General features: G+C 35.7%; 1 protein-coding gene across 1 annotated transcript in view; it reads left to right on the top strand.

The window, feature by feature from the left end:
- Positions 1-27,083, top strand: part of Dip-C (dipeptidase C) — a 185,795-nt gene that overhangs the window by 46,420 nt on the left and 112,292 nt on the right. Inside the window, exons 4-5 of the mRNA XM_090368947.1 lie at positions 8,081-8,144; positions 23,025-23,072. Of these exons, the coding sequence (XP_090225073.1) occupies positions 8,081-8,144; positions 23,025-23,072 (112 nt within the window). The remainder of the gene's footprint in view (positions 1-8,080; positions 8,145-23,024; positions 23,073-27,083) is intronic.

Here is a 27,083-nt window from a genome sequence, read left to right as displayed (position 1 = left end):
TGAGAATTTGAATGCATTGTGTCAAAGATTTTAAAAATAAACATCGATAAAATTCCAAGAATGTATAAATATATGATACTAAATATTTTAAAATTACTTGAAATTACTTTCCTTCCTAAAGGGACAAAACTTTTTGACTTGCCATGATTACAGGTAGGAAACTGAAACTGATTAATGTGAACTGTCCCCCTACGCTGGTTATTACTACAAGATTACTTACTAACCTGCATGCACAAAAAAGTCCACGAATCTGATATGAGGAAAGGTCTCCGAATGTTAATTGTTTTTTTTTAATCGTTTTGTTTTTTATTTTCATTTCTAAGGTTTCAGCTGTTAAAAGTCTTGTGTAATCATGCTGTATGCTCAAAATCTTAGCTTCATTAAACAAGATGTGATCCTCGTTAATCGCATGAAATGACAGTTCAGATGCTGTGGCTCTCATTGCCTTAACCAATGCCGCATGTTGATTTAAACAAGTATTTAAAATTATGTATGTAGATTTATACATAGGACATATTGAGCCATCATTGCTCTTGGTTTATAGGGTTTATAGTAATTACATAAATTAATGAAATATGGGTGATAAAATAAAAAGGAATGTTGTTTCTATGAAAACTAAGTTGGATGCACTGGAAAGACTTGATAAAGCTGAGGCTAAAAAAATTACTGTTGAATTAGATGAGGACAAGACAACTATAAAACATTGAAAAAAAAAAAAAACCATAAAAAAATGTAGATGGATTTTGCACTCAGTTTGTTTCAAGATGGTCATTAAGTTCTTGCTCTACTAGTAACCAAAATTAGAGATAGTAGACAACGAATTATGGCTGTGCTTTGTGTAAGAATGAAAACATGGAGCTCCAATTAGTGGATTCATAAGAGTAGCATCAGAGAAAAAGTCTGTCTTCTATCAGAAGATTAATGATGCAGAAGCAAGTGACAGGCGACTTGAATGTTAAAAAAAATGTCATATACTCAATAGATAAATACGTGGTATTTGTGTATAATAAAAAGGGATGTTGTTTCTATGAAAACTAAGTTGGATGCACTGGAAAGACTTGATAAAGCTGAGGCTAAAAAAATTACTGTTGAATTAGATGAGGACAAGACAACTATAAAACATTGAAAAAAAAAAAAAAAAAAAAACATAAAAAAATGTAGATGGATTTTGCACTCAGTTTGTTTCAAGATGGTCATTAAGTTCTTGCTCTACTAGTAACCAAAATTAGAGATAGTAGACAACGAATTATGGCTGTGCTTTGTGTAAGAATGAAAACATGGAGCTCCAATTAGTGGATTCATAAGAGTAGCATCAGAGAAAAAGTCTGTCTTCTATCAGAAGATTAATGATGCAGAAGTAAGTAACAGGCGACTTGAATGTTAAAAAAAATGTCATATACTCAATAGATAAATACGTGGTATTTGTGTATTGAGTATTTACAGAAAAAGATTAAAATATTATTTAAAGGCTATTTAAGGGTTATTCATCAGAGAGAAAAATTGATTGAAGAACAGTTTTATATGGAGAGAACAGATCTAAATTATAAGATGTTGCCTACAGAAATGAAGGCAAAAAAAAGTGAAGCCTGCCACACCAGGATATAAAAAAGAAAATCATGATAACTACCTGCAACAGTACAGGTACAGTACAGAAAATCTCAAATTTCTGGTTTCTATTGTAGTAAATCAGTTAATCCAAGAGCTTTTAAAAAATATAAATTGTTTATCTTTACCAGTTTACTATCACTTACAAAAAATCAGCATGGATGGGCTTCTGTTATCAAAGAATGGTTTTTTCATGAATTTGTATCAAATGTAAAGAAATACTTATAAAAAGAATAAACTTACCTGAAAATGCCATTCTCTTTCTGGATAATACTACTTCACATCCCTATTGTGAGGAACTTAAAATGAGAACATAAAGGCCATCTTTTTTACAGAAGTAATGAAAAACATAGTTTATTCATTGATTTCTGGCAAATTGAAGGTTCCAAAGATTCACAGCAAGAAGATCTGCAATTAATTCAACAATGTTTCCCAACACTTTAGTGATGATTGGTTGGAAAATGAAATTATGGACTAATCAGAAATTTTACATACTGTGTGATCAAAACAGAATTTAAATATGAAGAAGAGATTGGATGAAATCCAGGGCCAAAAATATCTTATGCAGACGAAAAAAAAAAACATCCTAGATACAGTTATACATTCTGTTGAACAATCTGATTCAGTAGACATCAATGTGATGTTTATAATTTCATCATCTAATCAGATGGAAATTACCTGTTTTATATAAATGAATGTACATGTATATATTTTAAGTGAAAATAAAATTGTTAAGGTACGTATGTATACTGTTTTGATTAACCAACCAACTGCCAGCGCTGATCATCTCAGAAAAGAGAGCTTCTGTTGTGCATAACATTATAACGAAGTCTGGAAGAATTATTATTCAAGTAGTTTTACTTTTGTGCATCTGTCAATATTAAATTATAAATATAAGCTCTCTTAGAAATATGGACTGGTATTTACTGCTCCATTTCCAACTCTAAAAAAAGAAAGAAAATCTATAGTATTCCAAAGAATGCGAAATGCTAATTCAGTACTAGCACAATAGTAACAACTCAACTTTCTGAAGCATGTTATTATCTAGTGAGACTTCAAAAATGAAACTATTTACAGTATAGATTTAAGAGACATTTATTTTTATGTGCTTTTATATATTTTTTAACTGTTAGCATTTATTTTGTGTATAATAGTAAGTACAAGTGTGTAATGGCAATTAGCATTAGTAGAAGCATATGATGCAATGAAAGCAAGCTTATGCAGCATCAGCCAAAAAAAAAAAAAAAAAAACACTCCCATTTCACCCCTCTGTTAGTTCAAAATACCTGTCCAGCTGAGCCTTAAATTTAGTTAGGCTATCGACTTCCACAACAAATGGTCCTTGAGGTTGTCACAGACATTCTCTCAGATATGCCAGACAAGCTGTACTTGCTACCTGGGGGTCTAAAACGCTGATGGAACTGATATTTGGGTGACACTCAAGTCAAGTGGACCCAATTTTGGCGAAGTCCGGACGGTCTGTGACAGCCAAATCTGCTGCTTGCACCTTCACGATGGTGGGACTGTTAGTAATCCTGGGTATAACCTCCATGCATAAGTACATGGTGGGTGACCACCCAGATGTGAACCAATGTAAGCAGGGGTTGAGGTGTGACGCCCACACCACATGGAGGAACGCCGCCCCTCTATGTTACCAGGCAGTACTAGTTGGTAGATGACTCTCATCAATCGGTGAAATACCACTACTTTGCTTATTGGAGGCTTGAAGTGGTGGAACCCATGTTTAGTCTCTAGAGCTAAGTTCCGGTCAACCCTTCCTTATCTCTTCCATCATGCAGTATGATTGATGACTTTTGAGGTTATGATGAACGTCGTGGCGAGATCCAATATTCCTTACATTTCGAGGGTACAGCTCTAAAACGGTGTTCGCAGGCCGGCCGCTAGTTAGTACACCGGACTGAACCTATTGGTAACTCTCTCGGAGGCTTCCGGATCAGCTAGTGTATAATCTTGTTACCTCTACTCTGCCAGATAGTGACTGGAGGGAGTCCGAGTAGTGTGTATGCGGGGAGCATTGTCGAGGCCACGTTATGTCAAGGATCTGGGTATATTCTTACCACTTGTATGCCATATCCAAAAATTTCATTACTTCATACAGCATGTCCCACCCACTTTTTCTTACTATTGAATACACCATGAATTGTCAAACTAATAGAGCAAGCTTATCTGCGAAAAGATCTAAACCTCCCAAACACTTCCTAATTCATTTCACAAATATACGTGGTCTCAATTCTAATCTCAACGATGTCCATTTGCACTTGCAGTCTGCCAAACCCCATGTACTTTTTCTGACAGAATCTCAGTTATCGGTTGATTCAACTACTGCTCATCTCAGATGCCCAAATTATTCGCTGTATGATTCCTTTCGCCTGAAAGGTGGTACTTGTGCATAAGTCCGTTCTGATATTCCCCGTCAGAGACTTGGCAATTTGGAATCTCCTCTCTTTGATCTTCTCTGGCTCAAAATCTCTCTACCTCATTGTGTCAAATTCATCTGTTGTCTCTACCGTTCTCCCAACTCCACTAATCACTTGGAGCTCTTTGACTTCCTCTCTTTGCAACTTGACTTTCTCCAGTCCAACTTTCCTAACAGTGAGGTAATTTTCCTTGGTGATTTTAATGTTCACAACTCCAGCTGGCTTCCGTTTTCTAGTCACACCGACCCAGCAGGTCGAGATGCTGAGGCTTTTGCAATTACTAATGAGCTAGCACAGATTGTTCATTTACCTACAAGAATACCAGACAATCCTAATCATACAGCCAATACGCTTGATCTTTTTCTCACAAACAACCCTTCTAAGTACATGGTCGAAGTGAGAGGTCCTTTAGGCACTTCAGATCACAACTTGATGATTGTCTCTTCTCCAATGGAACCTTTATCTCATGGCTATTCCCAACCTTGTGTTCTTTGGCATTACAAGAATACAAAATGGGATGATCTGCGAGACTTCTTTTCTTCTTTTCCTTGGTCAGATTACTGTTTCAAAACTTCTGATGTCAACGTTTGCTCAGATCATGTCAGTGAAATTATTCTTGCAGGAATGGAATCCTTTATCCCACACTCCACCTTAAAATCTCGTCCTTTATCTAAACCTTGGTTTTCCAATAAATGTGCTAAGGCTGTTCAAGAGAAGAATGTTGCATATCGTAATTGGCTTGTTTCCAATTCTTCAGTTTCATTTTCTGCCTACACAAAAGCTCGCAACAATTGTAAAGCAGTTATTAATCAGTCCAAACTAGAGTTTGAACAGGCTAAGAGTAGAAAACTTGCTTCTTGCCCTAATGGTAGTCGAGCATTCTGGTCTCTTGCCAAAGCTATTGGCTGCAACTTTTGCCCATCTCTGCTCCCACCTCTGTCCAAACCAGATGATTCTGTTGTCACTTCAGCCAAGGATAAAGCTGACCTGCTAGCATCCCATTTTTCTTCCAGCTCATGTATTAATGATCTTGGTAAAACACCTCCCACCATTCCCAACACATTCCATTCAATGCCTGCTGTGGTCTTTCGTCACAAGGATATCAGAAGGATTTTGATGAATCTTGATGCTAAGAAAGCTCCAGGTCCTGATGATATTTCTCCACTTGTTCTCAAAACCTGTGCTCCTGAACGTACTTCTATTCTTTGCTGCCTTTTTTCATTTTCTTATTCCAATGGTGTTTTTCCTTCTGCTTGGAAATTTGCCCATATCCAGACAGTTCCTAAAAAGGGTGAAAAATCCCTCCCATCCAATTATCGTCCCATTGCAATTACTTCTACTCTTTCTAAAGTAATGGAGAAATCAATTAACTGCCAACTCTTAAACTACCTAGAAACCTTCCGTCTGATCAGCGATCACCAGTATGGATTCCGTCAGTGTCGATCCACTGGTGATATTCTGGCTTATGTTACCCATTTATGGACTAATTCAATGGAAATGTTCGATGAAACACAAGTAGTTGCTCTTGACATCTCAAAGTCTTTTGATCGTGTTTGGCATAAAGGTCTTCTAAACAAGCTTCCATCTTATGGTTTGTCAACTGTTTTTAGTAATTGGTTATCCAGTTTTCTCTCTGATCGCTCACTGAGGGTGATGGTAGATGGCTCTCTGTCTTCTAACTTCTCCACTAATGCCGGTGTCCCCCAAGGTTCAGTTCTTTCCCTCACTCTTTTCCTCTTGTATATTAATGACCTTCTTCCATTGACTGGAAATCCTATCCATAGTTTTGCCGATGATAGCACATTGCATTCCACTTTCCATTTTGAGAACCCTTGTCCTGCTCAATCAGCTTCAACTTCTCGAAAATCTGCTACCAATTCCTTAAATGCCGATCTTCAGCTAATTCTCCAGTGGGGCAAAGACAACTTAGTTGATTTCAACCTTCTAAAACTCAGTCTTGTCTTATATCTCGCAAAAAGGATTCTTCTGCTCCTATGCTTATCTTTAGTGACACTCCGATTTCTAGGCAAAATGATATATATCTCTTTTGGGGATTACCTTGACTTCTAATCTCTCTTGGCACAAGCACATTACAAATATTGCTTCTTCTGCATCAAAAGAACTTGGTTTTCTCTTTCGCTCTCGGCGTTACTTTTCTTCCAAACCGCTGCTCACTCTGTATAAATCGCAAATCCGCCCTGCCATGGAATATTTTTCCCACAACTGGGGTGGTGCCCCCAAACCTCTCTCAGGCTTCTTGATTCCATTCAGAAGAGGGCAGTTAGGTTAATTAATGAATCATCTCTAACAGAGTCTCTCCACTCGCTTTCTCATAGACGTACTGTTTCTGCTGCATGCCTCTTCTACAGATACTTCCATGCGCACTGTTCTTCTGAATTGGCTTCTATAATTCCCGCTCTCTCTTTTAAAACAGTCCGAACACGTGCCGCCACCAGCCAACATCCATTTACTGTCCAACTTCAAACCCACAGAACCAACTTTTCATCTTCCTCATTTATTCATTCAACTGCCATTTTCTGGAACAACCTTCCTTCCTACGTATTTCCTGAAAATTACAATCTACAGAAGTTCAAGTCCAATAGTAACAAATACCTTTTTTTGTCTTCTCAACCTCCAGCCCAAGCACGGTACTAAGTACTATAGGTTCTAATACCTCTCGTGTTTGGGGTTCACATAAAAAAAAAAAAAAAAAAAGGATGGAAGTCTGTTCCACCAACCAACTACCCACTGGCTAAAGGCAAATTTCCGCACATCTATCCTACATCTGTCTTTCCTCAATTTGAATATATGACCTCTCAGGTGATTATTCTAAGCAAGACAAAGAATTGCATCGGCATTGAGCATGCTCAAACCATTCAAGGCTTTATACACCTCAGATCACCTCGCCAGTGCCTAGTCGCCAGACACTGTAATTTGCAAAACTTAAGCCTTTCTGTGTAAGAGCAACCCTTTGTTCCATTCACTAATCTTGTTGCCCTTCTCTGTACTAGTTCCAGCAGCTCTACATCCTTCTTGGGCGCATTATAGGCTCAGTTGCTGATGCGCCAATAAACTCCAAACCAAACCAAACCAAACATCCTTCTTGAAATGAGGCTTCCAGACCTGTATACAGTACTCAAGGTAGAAAGACCTGTATACAGTACTCCCTGCTAGAAAAATTCCTGTATAGGAATTTTAAAATAAAGTAAACAGTGTGGTTAAGATAATGCTTAAGTGTATTGCAGTATGATGAATACATTTCTTTGTTTATAGCATTATTTACTATTCTTTTCAGTAGAAATACATATTTATTCAGCTAACTACATTAATATGAGCTTTCATAATTCTATATTCAGTAGCAGTACCCCAGAATTATTGGAAGAGGATTTGATTTCTGATCATATTGCCATCTGATACTGAAGTGGGAACTCCCTCCATCCCTGTTGTTGATTTTATTATTAACAAATTGGGAGTGCCTTTCAACAATTAAGAATAGGAAGTACATGATATCAGAAATTGGTTTCATTAATACAAATTACACTGATAGTATTCATACATGAAACTGTTCACATTTCAAGGTTATGAAGTTTATTTTTAACTTTAATTATCTCGTTCAAAGAAGTTAATACAATAAAAGTCATTAAATTGTATTCTGATTAGATTGTATACCTGCGTGGCAGCCGTGGAACTTAGGGAGTTTTCTCGAGATGTTTGGATCTGATGCAAGATTTCATTGGTTACAGTCAGACACAACAAAAGTGAACGTAATCCGAGGCTGAATATGTTTCTCTTTCTTCTCTTTTCCTGTTGAGGTCCTAAAGTAGTTAGCAGTACTTTATTAGTTTTTAGTATATCGAGATGTTGACCCTTCTTAAAATTTAATATATCATTATTATCTACACCATTTTTTAAATATTCATAGAATTGATAATATCCTTTTGTTCTAAATACCAGAGTATTAAAAATTTTCATAAATTTTCTAAATATCTGTCTGAAATTTTTACCTCTTTATATTTTAAACTTTTTTTTCTGTATAGGTTAAATTCTTTAGGGTTTTATAAAGAAAAATATGAAATCGATGAAGTTTGTTATGTCTGTGATGTAAGTATCAAATGATTTGTATATTTTAAACAACATTTTTTTTTTAAATTCAGAAGCAGCTCATTTCATTGAATTGTGATTTAAAGAATAGAAAAATGTTCATTTGGATTATTTAAATTAAAATCACAATTACATTAGTTATTGTAGCAGACTGAAAATAATAAGTAACTTTTTTTATAAATTAGATACATTAATTTTTGTAAAAATTTTTTCTCATCTTACTGATATTTGTCAAAAAGAAATTTACTCAAACTTGTAAGAAATGCACCATCAGTTAAACCATTAAGTACTATACTTCGAGCCCGTCACCACCAAATACGAAGGATGCGGAAAGGTCAGGGAATGACCACCGCATATCTCGGAGCAATATGGCCTTAGTTGCTAATGCTCCTAAAAACCAAATAACAACAAGTACTATACTAAACAGTCAGTATAGAAATTTCTGATAGCCCTACTGCTTTTTTAATTACTAAAACTTAGTAGCTCAGAAAAAAGTACACTAATCCAGTACCATCAAATCAAATGATTGGTACCGTGTACAGTAAAGTTTCACTGTAAGGAATGCCAGAGATAACAAATTATTCAGTAAAATGAAATCATCAATTCCCATCCCTTGTCAATTTATTATGTTTCATTTTAGCAAATATTGCAAATTTTTTTTTTTTTTTTTTTTTTTATGAGAACCCCAAACACGAGAGGTATTAAACCTATAGTACTTAGTACCGTGCTTGGGTTGGAGGTTGAGAAGACGAAAGAAGATATTTGTTGATATTGGACTTGAACTTCTGTAGATTGTAATTTTCAGGAAATATGTATGAAGGAAGGTTGTTCCAGAAAACGGCAGTTGAATGAATAAATGAGGAAGATGAAAAGTTGGTTCTGTGGGTTTGAAGTTGGACAGTAAATGGATGTTGGCTGGTGGCGGCACGTGTTCGGACTGTTTTGAAAGAGAGAGCGGGAATTATAGAAGCCAATTCAGAAGAACAGTGCCCATGGAAGTATCTGTAGAAGAGGCATGCAGCAGAAACAGTGCGTCTATGAGACAGCGAGTGGAGAGACTCTGTTAGAGATGAATCATTTATTAACCGAACTGCCCTCTTCTGAATGGAATCAAGAAGCCTGAGAGAGGTTTTGGGGGCACCACCCCAGATGTGGGAACAATATTCCATGGCAGGGCGGATTTGCGATTTATACAGAGTGAGCAGCTGTTTGGGAGAAAAGTAACGCCGAGAGCGAAAGAGAAAACCAAGTTTTTTAGATGCAGAGGAAGCAATATTTGTAATGTGCTTGTGCCAAGAGAGATTAGAAGTCAGGGTAATCCCCAAAAGAGATATATCATTTTGCCTAGAAATCGGAGTGTCACTAAAGATAAGCATAGGAGCAGAAGAATCCTTTTTGCGAGATATAAGACAAGATTGAGTTTTAGAAGGGTTGAAATCAACTAAGTTGTCTTTGCCCCACTGGAGAATTACCTGAAGATCGGCATTTAAGGAATTGGCAGCAGATTTTCGAGAACTTAAAGCTGATTGAGCTGGACAAGGTTTCTCAAAATGGAAAGTTGAATGCAATGTGCTATCATCGGCAAAACTATGGATAGGATTTCCAGTCAATGGAAGAAGGTCATTGATATACAAGAGGAAAAGAGTGGGGGAAAGAACTGAACCTTGGGGGACACCGGCATTAGTGGAGAAGTTAGAAGACAGAGAGCCATCTACCATCACCCTCAGTGAGCGATCAGAGAGAAAACTGGATAACCAATTACTAAAAACAGTTGGCAAACCGTAAGATGGAAGCTTGTTTAGAAGACCTTTATGCCAAACATGATCAAAAGCCTTTGAGATGTCAAGAGCAACTACTTGTGTTTCACCGAACCTTTCCATTGAATTAGTCCATAAATGGGTAACATAAGCCAGAATATCACCAGTGGATCGACACTGACGGAATCCATACTGGCGATCGTTGATCAGACGGAAAGTTTCTAGGTAGTTTAAGAGTTGGCGGTTAATTGATTTCTCCATTACTTTAGAAAGAGTAGAAGTAATTGCAATGGGACGATAATTGGATGGGAGGGATTTGTCACCCTTTTTAGGAACTGGCTGGATATGAGCAAATTTCCAAGCAGAAGGAAAAACACCTTTGGAATAAGAAAGTGAAAAAAGGCGGCAAAGAATAGGAGTAAGTTCAGGAGCACAGGTTTTGAGAACAAGTGGAGAAATACCATCAGGACCTGGAGCTTTCTTAGCATCAAGATTCATCAAAATCCTTCTGATATCCTTTTGACGGAAGACCACAGGAGGCATTGAATGGAGCGTGTTAGGAATGGTGGGAGGTGTTTTACCAAGATCATTAATACATGAGCTCAAAGAAAAATGGGATGCTAGCAGGTCAGCTTTATCCTTGGCTGAAGTGACAACAGAACCATCTGGTTTGGACAGAGGTGGGAGCAGAGATGGGCAAAAGTTGCGGCCAATAGCTTTGGCAAGAGACCAGAATGCTCGGCTACCATTAGGGCAAGAAGCAAGTTTTCTACTCTTAGCCTGTTCAAACTCTAGTTTGGACTGATTAATAACTGCTTTACAATTGTTGCGAGCTTTGGTGTAGGCAGAAAATGAAACTGAAGAATTAGAAACAAGCCAATTACGATATGCAACGTTCTTCTCTTGGACAGCCTTAGCACATTTATTGGAAAACCAAGGTTTAGATAAAGGACGAGATTTTAAAGTGGAGTGTGGGATAAAGGATTCCATTCCTGCAAGAATAATTTCACTGACACGATCTGAGCAAACGTTGACATCAGAAGTTTTGAAACAGTAATCAGACCAAGGAAAAGAAGAAAAGAAATCTCGCAGGTCATCCCATTTTGCATTCTTGTAATGCCAAACAATACGAGGTTGGAAATAGCCATGAGATAAAGGTTCCATTGGAGAAGAGGCAATCACCAAGTTGTGATCTGAAGTGCCTAAAGGACCTCTCACTTCAACCTTGTACTTAGAAGGGTTGTTTGTGAGAAAAAGATCAAGCGTATTGGCTGTATGATTAGGATTGTCCGGTATTCTTGTAGGTAAATGAACAATCTGTGCTAGATCATTAGTAATTGCAAAAGCCTCAGCATCTCGACCTGCTGGGTCGGTGTGACTAGCAAACGGAAGCCAGCTGGAGTTGTGAACGTTAAAATCACCAAGGAAAATTACCTCACTGTTAGGAAAGTTGGACTGGAGAAAGTCAAGTTGCAAAGAGAGGAAGTCAAAGAGCTCCAAGTGATTAGTGGAGTTGGGAGAACGGTAGAGACAACAGATGAATTTTACACAATGAGGTAGAGAGATTTTAAGCCAGAGAAGATCAAAGAGAGGAGATTCCAAATTGCCAAGTCTCTGACAGGGAATATCAGAACGGACATATGCACAAGTACCACCTTTGAGGCGAAAGGAATCATACAGCAAATAATTTGGACATCTGAGATGAGCAGTAGTTGAATCAACTGATAACTGAGATTCAGTCAGAAAAAGTACATGGGGTTTGGAAGACTGCAAGTGGAAATGGACATCGTTGAGATTAGAATTGAGACCACGTATATTTGTGAAATGAATTAGGAAGTCCTTGGGAGGTTTAGATCTTTTCGCAGATAAGCTTGCTCTATTATTTTGACAATTCATGGTGTATTCAATAGTAAGAAAAAGTGGGTGGGACATGCTGTATGAAGTAATGAAATTTTTGGATATGGCGTACATGTGGTAAGAATATACCCAGATCCTTGACATAACGTGGCCTCGACAATGCTCCCCGCATACACACTACTCGGACTCCCTCCAGTCACTATCTGGCAGAGTAGAGGTAGCAAGATTATACACTAGCTGATCCGGAAGCTTCCTAGAGAGTTACCAATAGGTTCAGTCCGGTGTACTAACTAGCGGCCGGCCTGCGAACACCGTTTTAGAGCTGTACCCTCGAAATGTAAGGAATATTGGATCTCGCCACGACATTCATCATAACCTCAAAAATCATCAATCATACTGCATGATGGAAGAGATAGGGAAGGGTTGGCCGGAACTTAGCTCTAGAGACTAAACATGGGTTCCACCACTTCAAGCCTCCAATAAGCAAAGTGGTGGTATTTCACCGGTTGATGAGAGTCATCTACCACCTAGATATCAGTGTTATAGGTATTCTGCAGCAACTCGGTTCATAATAAAAAGTTAGTGAGTTTCTGCTGAATTTTTACGACCTAAATTTTATTTTTGACCTAAATTTTTTGTTTGTGTATTAAATTTTATTTCATCTTATAGCTTTGTCTCACTGATTACATAGCTGAGTTTATTACTTAAATCAAGGAATTTTTTGCAGAAGTTATACTTGTTTGAATTAAAACTGTTGCTAGCAGTGATATCTGGCACCAAGACCCAGTGTCATATGTTCAATGTTATATGCGATATTTCTTTGTGTAATTATAAAAAGTAAATTTAATTGAATATAAACAATGCTTAAATACTTTATACACACACACTGACCAAAAAACTATGAATCTCTATTCAGTATTGAATGGGGCCACCTTTGTTTCCATGAACAACAAGGGTGTGATGTAGCATGGATTCATAAGGTGTTTTAATGTGTTTTTGGTCAAATTGTAACTATTCTTCCAACAAAATATCATGCACCTGCAACAGAGTTGAAAGAGGAGGACTTTGTTGCTGAATAGCTCTCTCCAGCATATCTTGCACATTCTCAATAGGATTGAGATCAGGTGAATGTGGAAGGGCCGGGAAAGACAGTGGAAATTCATGTAATGGTTTCTGAACCACCCTTGCATGATTCTGTTGTTGTATTGTCATCCATAAAGTGGCCACCACCTTCTTGATAAAAGTGTAACCTTGCAGGGTGCAGTAGATCTGATATAAAGTTCTGGATGACATTTGACCTTCTACTGGTATCAACAGACCCAGTCTGTGCCAACAAAACATTCCCCTAAATCTTTTAGTCACAGCTAGTTTCTACGGTACTCACCTCTGAAATCCGTTTGGTTTAAGTGAAATGAATAGAATTAAGGATTGTGATTAAAATAAAGTTAAGAATAGCCCTAAAGAAAGAAGAAGTGCACTACTCTTTTCTCAGGTTGTCATACATGATCAAACGGTGATACGAATTAAAGCACAAACTAAACCAAGAGCCTTGACATGTGGGATTTCGAGAACATCTTCAGTTGGTTATATCGTGGAAAGAATAAGTGTGATAAATTATATAAACTCAACTCCCAGGATACATTGCGAAGTCACGTGTAGGAAATTTAATATATGTTAACTGCCATATTGGTGAAAGGTTGCTGGTAGTTTTGTGTAGAGAATCTCAAATGGCAAATTTTTTTGGAACCATTCTATGGCTAAGGCTTCATATATTGTATTAAGTTGTAACTAGAATGTAGTTTAATTAAGGTTATTGCTGAATCTATTTGAGGGGTGTGGTTGAGATTGTGCATGTTGGCTGGGCTTTGTTACAGAATAATTTGACTGTAGGTTGTTATTGTGGTAATTAGCTCTAGTATTTGCTGTCTTGGTTGATTTAACTGTTGTACTACCTCTATAACATGCATTACAGTTGTTCTGACATTTAATAAGATATATTATGTTATTTATATCTTGGATATTATATCTGTATGTTTCCTTATATTTGTTAAATAGTGTCCTTAGTTCCATATAGAAGAAAAAATTAGCATTATATCAGTGCTTGAAAATATGTTCCGAATTCATCAAACAAACTGACTGTGATATAAAAGTATAACTTTGATGCATTGTTTGCTGTTATTACTATCTGATTTGTACTAAGAGGGTTATTTATTCAATTTTTTCTTCTAATATAGAGTCCTATATTAACTGTATTTGGTATTTCCTTTTTGTAAAGTCTTTAGTCAGATATTGTAACTCTATTTCTACGTCTTCTTGTATGTGACAATATTTTATAGCATTGTATAATACTGATTTTTTTATACTATAGGGATGATGCAAATAAAAATGAAAAAACTTTCCTTTGTGTGTTTACTTCCTATAAATATGTGTTTTTAGATTATGATTGAATTTGTAAATAGTGAGGCTAAGAAAGTTAATACTCTGCTTCTTTTCTAATTCTAAGATATATTTTAGCCTATCATGTACAGAATTAAATTTATGCAAGAGACTCGACGGTGGTTTGGTCTCTAACCAGTAATATGTCATCAGCATAACGTATGAATAGCTTAATTTCTGAGTGGGAAAGGATTTAATATTTGGTTTTCAATAGTGGCTAAATATGAACGTGGGGCTGACAAGCCTAATGAGGAGACCGTATGTCTGTTTGTAGATGTCATTGTCAAGCCTAAAATATCTTGCTTTGGTAAGGATAGTGGTTAACTCTAGAATGCTATCAGTGCTAAGAGATGTATGTTCCTTTAATATAGAATCACCTGAAAGTAATTTGATGATTACTGAAAGTACATCTGAAAGTAATGTAGAATCATCTGAAAGTAATAAATTAAGGACATAGTGTCCTTAATTTATAGTCAACATCTACATTGGTGTGTAATGAAACTACGTCATACAACATCAAAATATAATTTTCGGTAACATATAAGGCTAAAATACACTTTAGAATTAGAAAAGAATCAGAGTATTACATTTCTCAACCTCACTATTTACAAATTCAATCATAATCTAAAAACATGTATTTATACGAAGTAAATGCACACAGAAAAATTTTTCCATTTTTATTTGCGTCACACTTATAGTATAAAAAAATCAGTATTATGCAATAAAATCTACAGGATTAACTTGAGTCAGTGGCGTGGGACAAAATTATGCTTGCACTCTCTCTGGGAGCACTTTTGTGCAACTATCAATTACTCTAAACACTGAGAGGGAAACTGTAATAGAAGAAAAATCCATTAGCATTCTAAAACCATGTGGAGAAACACTTAAGTAACTATAAAGGGTATATCAAGGTTGCCAAAAGCAATAAAGTACCAAATTAATTTGTCTATACAATAATGCCACAAGTATTGTAAACAAAATTATATGAATCTGAGCTTTTGATCAAGTCAGATAATGCTGTTATAGATGGACTTATGGAAACATGATATTGTGTAATTAGGAGAGATAAAGAAGGATGGTGAGCATAGGAGTGATACTTCTGATCTGATATCCTAGATCTGGTTCCCACTAAGAATGTTTGTTTTTTTTTTTTTTTTTTACTAAATCCATTTGCATGTCTGAAATTAAAGCTCTAGTCTTTACATTTCACCACCTACAAAGGTAAAGGTGAGAACTTCAATTTCAGGAGAGGGAAATATAGTGGAATGAGATATTTCTTGCACTGGAGAGACTACTGCTATGCTGTCGGATACAAATATGCAAATGTGCTGTATGCTGTCAAATAAAAATATTTAAGTGATTTATCCTTGAGGTTACAAAGATATTTGTATCAGTGGTTAAATTCCATAAATATAAGCCAAAATAGATGGCAGGTGAGGTTAAGAGTTTAATTGAGCGAAAGAAACAATAATGAAGCAATACATTACATTTGATTTGTATGAGCTTTATATGAGAATATATAACAAAACCACTGACAAGATAAGATAGGTTAAAGTAGATTATGAGAAAGCACTAGCAAAGAGAGTTAAGAATGGTGATAGTGAGTTCTTTATATATGTGGGGAAAAAGGAATAAATCAGATGGGTCCTTTCACTGGTTTCAGTAGAGGCTTCATAGAAAGCCCAACAGAAATGCCAAATGGGATGGAAGTATTTTGAAGCATGACAATGCAAAGTTATGTAAACTGAGTGAATCTTTCTTTTTAAATATGTAATAACAGTTGGATAGCACCTTGATGAACATGAAGAAAAAAAATCCAGATAAGGAATTCTCTATAAGATAGCTTGACACAATGGACATGGATTTATTCTTGTTTATACTCCATCATGACCACCAGGTCAGTGGAGTTAGCATTAGTTGAGGCATATGATGCAAGAAAGCAAGCTTATACAGCATAAGCCAAAAAAAAAAAAAAAAATCCTTTCCATTTCACTAATCCATTCACTCCAAAAGTTTGTCCAGTTCTTCCTTGAATTTATTTAAGCTATCAACTTCCAAAATGACCAATGGAAGTTTGTTCCAGCAATCAACCATCCACTGGCTAAAGGCAAATTTCCACACATCTGTTCTCAACTGTCTTTCCTCAACTTGATTGACATGCCTCTACTAACGCTAATGTTTAACACAAGCCTAGCTAAATTAATTAGTTGGTCTGAAAAATGATAGTTAAAATAAAATATTGGGAATTCTGTAGGTTGCCGAGCCTTCTGGTTTCTCACCAATCATCAGTTTAATATCCAGTTGAAGTTAAAGAAAGCCAACACAAGAACCACGGCAAATTACAGGAAACTTACCAGACAAACTGGTTTGCTGCTACTGCAGTTTCTCCTTGCATTCTTGGTAAACAGACGGTGCGTGTTATCGGTAGCGACAGTAGAAGTTGAGAACAATATATTGATTGACATGTAGAGGTGACAGATTATGTACTGATTGATGCATGAACACAACAGACGATAACATCATAGTGTTAAGTGATTGAGTGATGTTATGATACATATTTATAAAGAACCTTTTTTTCTTTTCCTATTATTTCATAACCTAACATTTAAGGTCAGGTTGGGAAATATAACAAAAAATAAAGAAGTGTTTTCCTTTTTCCTAACTTAACCTTAAAGGTTAGGAAATAAGATTTCCTAACTTCGTCTGTCTTGCCTACATGTCAATAAATATATCGTTCTCGATTTCTACTGCCACTATCGATAACACATAGTGGCAAACCTCTTATAATACGGTAGTTTGGTGCCTACAAAAACTTGTGTAATATGAAACTGTATTATATGGGATTAAGAACTAGTACAGAAAGCGGGGTTACGTTCCAAAAGCTAACAAAAATACACCATTTTTTTTTATAACTATTGGAAATTTGATTTTTATAATAATAATAACTAAATATTTTAATTTTATTTTTATAATAGTAGTAACTTAAATAGTAATAACTGAACAAACATCTTACCTTTCAAATTGTGATACATATATGTTCATTTAAATTTCCCTCTTCATCGCTGCTAAGCGAAGTCAAAAGAGAATGTTTTGTCTGTTGCAGAATATCACCTTCTGAACTTTCTTCTACAGCATCTAGATTTCGTGTATCTTTTGCTCTCTTTAAAAAATCAGTAATCTGGGTTTGTTTGCTTTTGCTTGATAGATCTTTGTAAATTTCTTGATATGGAGCTAAGCATTTTTGAAGCTTCCTTTTGAACTTTGTGCTCCTTTCAGTAGAAGGATTTGCATTCAAAAAATAAGATTCTAATTGCTTGGCTAAATTTATGCCTTCTCGTATGCCTTTTTAGTGTAAAATTTGGAACTTCAGAATTTTTATCTGTGCTATCATCCTCTGAATTGATTTGGTTTACCTCCGATGCCATTTCTGCCAAATCTGCTTCACCAGCCTCTTTTTCTACCATTAATTCTTGAACATCTTCAGTAGTCATATCATCAAAACCTTCCCCTCTTACCAACTTAGCAAGTTCTACTATCACACCAGTTCGACAATATTTCCTGAATGAACTGACTCTGGCCATACATTTTTCCAACATGCATTAATGTTGATGGTTTTACTTCTCTGAGCAATAAAGCTATGATTCCGATAGAGTCCACAATCGAAAAATGTTTCCTTGCCTCCATCACTTTAACAGATTTGGAATAATTTTTTTCCAAAATCCATTGTAACGATTTTCTGATGTAATGAGTTTTAAAGGTAGATATAGTGCCTTGATCTAATGGCTGAATTAAAGAAGTTGTGTTAGGTGATAGGAAAGGTACTTCAACGTTTAGATGACCTAAACCTTTGAATGGCCTGGCACATTACCCAATAGTAATAAAACTTTGAAATCTAGATTTTTCTGCTTTAATAAATAACAAAAAACACGGCACTCACATATTGCATCAAACACGATATGCCCAAGTGAGATATGGAGTAATGAGTTTCTGGAAATTTATTTATGTTTTTTATATGATTGAATATTTCATGGAAGGGGAAACACATTTTACCATAATAATGTAAAAATCCACACAATTCCAGCTATTGGAACTATCGCAAATGCAATAAGATTGAATTATAATTGATTGCACTAACAGAAAAGCCCAATAAACTGGAAACTGCAAATTGTTTTTATTGTTTTATGGTAGTGGCCTCCAGAAATGTGCCTTAGAAAAATATCACATGAAGGCGATAATGACTAGTGAGTCAACAGCAGGGATTCACAAAAAGGAATGGAAACGTTGAAATGTACCGTGTTATATGAGGGTTGCCTGTACTGTGTTCAGTTGTGGAGCCCTCATCTGGAAAAAGGCATTGAGCTTCTTGAAAGGGTCCAAAGTTGGGCAACTCACATGGTAAGATTGGCAAAAGGGCAACCATATGAGGAAAAACTCCATATATGTGGTCTACATAGCCTGACAAAGAGGCTGACTTCAGTGGTAAGTCAGTTCTTTATAACTTTATAAACCGCAATCAGGCACCTCGTAGGTGACCTAATTGACTTTTATAAGGTTCTGAGAGGTGTTAGTAAAATGAATGAAGGCAGAATTTTCACATGGAGAATTCAAGAACTTGAAGGCATAAATTGAAATCACAGGGGAAGAGGTTTAGACTAGATTGTAAGAAGTTTTCTTTTAGCTAGTGAATCATTGATTGCTGGAACAGGTTGCCTTCACAGGTAGTTGAGGCTGACAGTTTGAATAAATTCAAAGGTAAACTGGATGTTTACCTATGTGAGGAGGGAAGGAAATAGTTTCTATTTTCTTAACTACTTCTGGAATAAAATAAATGAAACACTAAAAGGGATGTTCAGTAAAAGCAGAAAATTATCTACTGGATAGTTTCAGGCAACTGCAGTGTTACTAGATTCATATTTTACTAATACACCTACTTGAAATGTTCTTACCATAAATGCACAGTGAAAACTAACTCAGAGAGTTTGAATGAATAAAGATCATGTGACATGACAGGTGTTCTCATGACTTGTTAACCAAAAAGGTTGTAACATAACTTTTATGTCTCATAGCAGCTAATGTGTGAAACAATGTATGCTTTTGTAAATCAGGTCATTAATAAGTTTAAACTGGCCTGACTTGAGCCTGAGACCAATGAATCCAAATATATAAAATGAAACTTCATTTTAAATAACCAATATTTTTTAGAAATTTATTATTTTCTTGGAAAAAAGTAAATCAAAATAAGTGACATATAACATACAAATTACTGCTGAAAGATAGTAAGTATGCTTTACTATAGATGGTCCTAAAACATCACCACTGAAGAAAACTAGAGGATCCAAATGGCTAAAGCTTTTGATAGCTGTGCAGAAGTGAGCTGCATACCCCAAGTTGTTCCCTTGTTCAAGGTTCAATATTGTAGCAGTCATTAAAATGAAGTATAGTAATTTCTCCCACTTGATCTGGCATATTCGTTTTCTTTTTATTTTTTGAATAAAAACTGCAGTTACTTGGTCACAAAGAACTTTTTAAGGAGATGGTTCTCTCCCGCATTTTCTCCTGTTTGTCATCATATTACATTTATCTCAACTCTTTCCCAAGTAATGGAGATGTCTATCAACTGCCATCTGTTACAAAGTCTCAAAACTTTTCGTCTGATTAATCATTACTAATACAGAGTCCATCAGTGGTGATATTCAGACTTGTACTACTAATTGTTGGGCAAATTTTTTAGAAACATTTGGAGAAAATCAAACAGTTTGCCCTTGACATTTCTTCAGCTTTCTGTTGTCTTTGTCCTAAGCAAGCTCGTATCTTATGGCTTGCATTCCAACTTTTTCAATTGGATAGCTAATTTTTTCCTCTGACTGCTCATTCTGTGTGATGGTAAAGGGTTCTCTGTCCTTTAACTTCTCACTTAAAACTACAGTATTAGTTCTCAACTAATACTGCAGTTCCCCAATATTCTGTTCTTTTTCCTCCTACATGTTAATAACCATTTTTCCACTGACTGAAAATTTTCTCTATAGTTTTGCTCTTGCTCTGCACAAAGGCTGTGATTTCTTGGATATCCATCACCAGTTAATTCTCCAGTGGGAAGGAGAAAGCTCCTAAAATACAGTCCTGTCTTTTTTCTCATTAAAAAAAATATAAAAATAAAATAAATTTTCTGCTTTTTCTTCCAGGTCTACTTCAGCAATACTCAGATTTCTAAACAAGATTACATGTATTTATTGGGAAAATCTTGACTTTTAACCTTTTTTGGCATGGGCATATCACAACTACTGGCTTCCTCTGCATTGAAAAAAACTAGATTAGATTTTCATTTTTGCTCTCAGTATTACTTTTCTTCTTAATAGCTCCTGATTCAACAAATTGCAACTCTGCTCTACGATGGAAGATTGTTCCCATATCTGGGGAAGCGTTACCCCAGACTATCCTTGAACTCCTAGATAAGAGTTAATGTTAATTAATGTTAACTCACTTAACAATGAATAAAGTTCTAGTTCATTTATAACAATAATTTTGATTAAAAATGTACTAAGATACATTTCCAAGTGGAAGTTTCTTTCTACACACTACTTGGCTGTTTGTTTAGATTTACTACATTTATTTGCCATTTCAACAACATGCTAATAGGGCCACTCACTTTCTGAGGAGGGTACAGCAAGACTGGAAACAGCTGTAATAGTGGTGCCTTGAGTTTTTTATTAATAATGGATTATTCAATTAAAAATGATATTAATAATTTTAGGTTGATTTGTGGATAATATATATTTCTAAAATGAGCAATAAGCCCAAATCTGTCATTCTCAATGGAGGTAACGCAGCTTCCCCATGACAGTAAGACAAAAATATAATGCAGTTATTGTGTGTAACTTCACTGAAGCATTTTCTATGAAATGATCACTCACTTGCAAGCAGGGCTGTAGTGGAGGGTATATGCCATATACCGGGCAATTCCATAGCCAGGTGGGAGGGAGCACACGCTTCTTGATTAGACCGGGGTTCGAGCCCATCACCACCAAATACAGAGGATGCGGAAAGGTCAGGGAATGACCACTGCACCAGAGCAATTTGGCCTTAGTTGCTAATGCTCCTAAAAAAAAAAACCAAATAACAAAATGCCATATACCCTCTGTATTTTTTTAGGTGAATAGCATATACCTTCTGATTTTTGAAAGACTTAAAAAAACAAATAATATTAAAATATTTACTGAAAATTATAAAATAAATTTATTAGAATTTGATTCTTAGGCAATACTTATAGTTTTATGCGACCAAATTAATTCGATTAACAAGCCTGATATGCACAGTATGCTCTCTGCTTTTCATAACATTCGTAGCGTATACCTTCTGCTAATCTTGTGACTACAGCACTGCTTGCAAGTTCTCTCCATTCCTATCACAAGATGTTCAATGCTTGTGCGTGCACATGCTGCGTGTCTTTTCTACAGATGTTTCCATGAAAATTTCTTCTGAGTTAACACCCGTCCTTGAACTTCTTTCTTTCATACCAATCCACATGATTATGTTAGCTAGTTAATATTCATTCATAGCCAACTTCAAACTCACAGAATTAATTTTTCCTCTTCTTAATTTATCCCTTCAAGTTTTGTTCTCTGTTCAATTCTGTTGTGTGTCTTCTCAATGGTAATAGCATATTGTAGTTTTTAATAATCTTTTGTGTTTGGTGTGACACAAAAAAAACAACTAGGTTTTGGAAGCTGTAATATATATGGATATAAATGGTGATATTATATTTTTTATAAATCTGTTCATTTTATATAATGGGGAAAATGAAGTTAGTTTATTTCAGTTATAGTTCACATGAATAGCAGCAATAGTAGTATCTCATTTGTTCTTAGTGCTCTCCTACGTTCAAAGAAAATTGGACAGTCATGTCAGTGCAGTAGTAATATTAACATATGGGTGCTAGCACTAGGTAGTTGCATGAATAAGTTAGTACTTTGTGGAGCATTATATGTAAAGTTTTAAGAGTAATGTTACGTCACTTGTCCTTTGTGATTACTTGCAGCTAACCTTTGCGCTGACTGTTAAATGCATGTTAATTATGCATTCTGGAATGTCCTCAAAATAGCAAATGTTATTGTTGACTTTGTCATTAAACTTCTTAAGTATAGTTGTTTCATTGAAATTTTTTCACCATAATATTTAACTACCTCTTTTCATTAAGAAAAGATAATATTGTGTGTAACTTCACTGTAATATTTATCCTTGACCATCTCTGTTTTTCAAAAAACAAGGCAAAACTGGTAGACTCATGTCACAGTGTCATACATAAAGCATTTATGTGGGATGGAATAAAATATAGTTGGGAATTTGGTATAAGAAGTGTTATTATTTGGCTGCGACAGGTTTGGCAGATCGGCAGCTTAAATTTATTGCCTTCAACAGAAAAAGAAGCCTCAAAAGTAAGACTGATGTAACTGGAATGAAATCAATGACGGAGAGAATTACACAGATAGGACAAAGTGGCAAGGCTTCCTTCGTCGACCCTTGGAACAGCAGAACGATGACAGATGATGATGGTGTGTTATTAATCCCAATAGAAATGCTGCAGGTGTTCTATATGCCCAAAAATTTCCCTCAATGAATTTGTGCTGGAAAACCAATGGAAACACAAAGAACAGTTTTAAGTTTAAATTTAAAACTTAAAATTTCATAAGAAATTTAATTTAATAAAATATTTAATAAAAAATTATTTTAGAAACTTCTTTTTTTTTTTCTTGAACTACCCTACACTTTTTATAAGTTTGAGAAATTTTTTTTTTTTTTTTTACAAACAGTCTTATTCTTGTTGTCATTACAGATTGCCAAAATATTATCTTCTTTAGAACCAGAGCTTCTATTAGTCCTGGTGAGTATAAATTGCTCTATTATCATTGAAATTTTTTAATAGGTAAATCATTTATCAAAAAACTGTTTAAAGTTTAAAATTTGATAATTTTATTTATCAAATAAAATTGTCTAAGTTAGTTAAATCATGTTTAACAACTTAGTAAGCTATTTTGACAAGTTACTCACGAGCTGGTTATAGGGCACAATTTTGACGTAGTTTATTTGAATTTTAGCAAGGCATTTGACTCAATCCCTCATAAGGGGTTATTGCATAAGTTGGAACATGTAGGGATTACCAGAAAAATCCTAAGATTGATTGCTGAGTGGCTGCAGGACAGAAGGCAGAGGTTTGTGATTAATGGATATTCTTCAGATTTTTCAGAAAGATTTTTAAAAAAAATTTTTTTTGTCCTTTTTTTTTTCTCGCCTAGCAAAAAAAAGTAATAAAAGCTATAAATTCTCGCCTAGTACATCAGCTCAGACAAGCTTTCTAATTATTGAAAAATGACACTCTTTCTAATTTATAAAATAAAACTGAGAAACCAGATGAGATCTGCTAATAAAGCAGAATCTCATCTGGTTTCTCAGCATCTTGGAATTGTTATAGAGTCATCCACTTTCATCAAGCAAAAAGGCTCCCAAAAGTTTGAGAATAATATCCACTTCATCTTATTTGAGAAGTGCATGCTGTGTGACCAGAGGTCACAGGTATTTCAGAATTCTCCTAAATACAAGGTGATTCGGGAGGAATAGTAAATATTTTGGGAGGTTATAGTATTGATTATTCTGAGTAAAAAAGTTCATACAACATGTGTCTAATTCTCAATGGGTATGGAGATATAGCTATTTGAAACTGGCGCGCACACACACACACAGCTCCCTGAATCAGATGTGACCTAAAAGCAGTTATAACTTGACATTGTTTGATGTTAGAAGTGTTGTTAAGAATGCCGCACATCTTCACACATGCTGATACGGTGTTTGTCTATGGTTTTTGTGGAGGAAGGAAGTGCTACTGCTGCTTGTAGAGAATACTCTCGACGGTTTCCTAACTGCAGCATACCGGATTCAAGAGCATTTACACCAAACTGCATGAGACTGGTACAGTTCTCAGCACTCATATTTCTTCTAAATGTGCAAATGAACAAAATGTGGATGAAATAGAACACATTCTTCAGTTGGTAGAACACAGTCCTACTATTAGCACATGAAGAATTTCTACGCGTATTGGTGTTCCACAGCCCAGAGTATGGCGAACATTACGTGAGCACGGCTTCTATCCATTTCACATACAGCTGGTGCAACACCATCAGCCAGGAGACGACACCCAGCAATTGGAATTTTGTTAGTGGGTAAATGCTAATCACCGATTAATACTGTTCAGCAATGAAGCTACTTTCACCCGTGAAGGTATCAACAATACCCGTAACTCTCATAGGTGGTCAGACAAAAATCCACATGCCGCTGTAGAAACAAATTTTCAACATCACTTCTCTATAAATGTATGGTGCGGTATCATCAACAATCAGTTGATTGGGCCTGTTGTGTTACAAAATCATCTTACAGGGCCCATTTACCTAGAATTTCTGCAAAACGAACTTCCGCTACTATTGGAAGATATTCCCTTGGCTAAAAGGATTGGTATATACTTTCAGCATGACGGAGCTCCTGCACATTATACCCATCTGGTGATACAATATCTAAATCGAACTTTCCCTGGATGATGGATGAGCTGTGGTCCTGTTCAATGGTCACCTAGGTCTCCAGACTTCACTCCGTTAGATTTCTGTTTGTGGGGATGGATGAAAAGTGCAGTATACAAAGAAAAGGTGAATACAAGAGACAAATTGCTTGCTTGCATTTTAGAAACTGCTGTTCTCATAAAGGAATGCTAAGACGACCTCAGAAGAACAACACGTCATATTACCACAAGAGTTACAAAGTGCATTGAGGTTGGCAGCAGGATTTTTGAACATTTATTATGAACTGTAAAAAATTTACCAATTATTTGTATTTTGTATCATTCAAAAAGTCAATAAATATGAACAATCATTTATCATTCTTTAACATCTCTCATAATGGCTTTGTGCGTGCCAGTTTCAAACAGCTGTATCCCCGTATCCATTGAGAATTGGACACATGTTATATGAACTTTTTTTATTAAGAATGACCGATACTATAACCTCTCAAAATATTTACTACTCTTCCTGAATCACCCTGTATATTCACTACATATTTCTTCAGCTCTCTGACATCACATATTTATATAGCTATGTAGAATTGTGAACATTTGATCAGTAATTGTCAAATATTGTAAGTAATAGATAATTGTAAATAAGTGGCTCTTGTAGTTATGTAATAACTGAACTCTCAGCTGCCTTTGATTCTGTCTCCATATGACTTATTAAAAATAAATTCTTGCCACAACCCATGAAATTGAAGAATAAAGACTTCACTAAAAATATTAAAACTGTGTAAATAAAACAGCTAAAACATATAATGTTAACCCCTTCATGGATTATCCCATGCTATCTCGTTTTTAGTTTTAAAAGTTATTTGGAACTACACGAAATATCTCAGGATAAAAGCAAACAATAATACCTCCAAATTTAGGACTGAAACATATTTTCTCAGACATTTATCTGGCTAATTTTGCATTAACTAGATAAATTCCGAGATTTCTTGGGATTTTCTTACGCCTAGCAGCAGACGAGTGGCTTTCATTTTACTTATGTTGTACAACAATGTCAGAACAGTAGCGCATGTTCCTATGTGCCACCAGTAAGCAAAATAAAATTTTGCTTACTGGTGGCACATTTTGTTTGCTTTCCTAAATGCTGAATACTGATAAGTGTTAACCAATCAGAAAACAATATCGAAAAATATTTTGGTGCCCTCTTGAACTGCTGCCTGTAAACGACGCTTTCCTTGCCTATCCACTTGCGGTGGCTGTGTGTCAGATTGTAGTTAGCTCACAATTATTGCTTGTGGTGGGAGGTTACTGCTTGTGCATTCCACTTGATTTTTTCCAATTTATTTATATAATGAGTAGTGAAGAAGAAATTAGTGACGATTCATATAGTGAATTGGAAACTTCTGGTGAATCTGATTCTGATGAATCTGTTTCAGGTTTTGATTCAGGTGAAGAAGATGGTGATGTCAGTGTTTTAGATGCTAGACAGTGTTGCAAAATTGACTGTACTAAATACTTCCCCCCTCCCCGCCACCTCCAAGATTTCCATTTGCTGCACAGCCAGGTTTGCACATTGAAAGTAATACAGATGAAATTGCTTTATTTTTTGATGAAGAACTAATCAATCTAGTGTGCTCTGAAACTAATACATTTGCAGAACAAAGGGACGCTCGTGATTCTACTTGGACTCCAGTGATGCATGCTGAATTGAGAGTATTTTTTTTTCTCTGAAAATGCTGCAAGGTATTGTGAAAAAGCCTGGTCAAAAATATATGCACTGGTCAAAAAAGCCATTACTTGAGACACCAGTGTTTGGAACTATGATGGCTCTTAGGTGATATAAAAAGATAAAACAGTACCTTAATTTCTAGGTGCCTCCGTAGCCAGGTGGGAAGGAGCAGCAGTGCATAGCTCATGCTTCTTGATTAGACCGGGGTTCAAGCCCGTCACCACCAAATACGGAGGATGGGGAAAGGTCAGGGAATGACCACCGCATATTCCTGGAGCAATATGGCCTTAGTTGCTAATGCTCCTTAAAAAAAAAAAAAAAAAAAAAAAATCTTAATTTCTCAGATAATGAGTCATATGATGCAAATATGCACCCAAATCCAAAACTAAACAAGATTTATGATGTCTATTGCTTCTTAGAAAATAAATTTAGAAGTCCCTATGTTCCTAAAAGAGACATAACAATAGATGAAAACTTGATACTGTACAAAGGAAGACTCGGTTGTGTGCAGTACATGCCATTGAAGCGCTCAAGGTTTGGCATAAAGTATTATATGCTGTGTGAATCTGAAAGTGGCTATGTTTGGACTTTCATAATATATGTAGGAA

The sequence above is a fragment of the Mastigoproctus giganteus genome, chromosome 2, assembly GCF_048544385.1.
Source record: "Mastigoproctus giganteus isolate SK-2022 chromosome 2, ASM4854438v1, whole genome shotgun sequence".
In the NCBI taxonomy this organism is placed as follows: domain Eukaryota; kingdom Metazoa; phylum Arthropoda; class Arachnida; order Uropygi; family Thelyphonidae; genus Mastigoproctus; species Mastigoproctus giganteus.
Note: the sequence above shows the minus strand (reverse complement) of the source record. Positions and strands in the feature narration are given on the sequence as shown.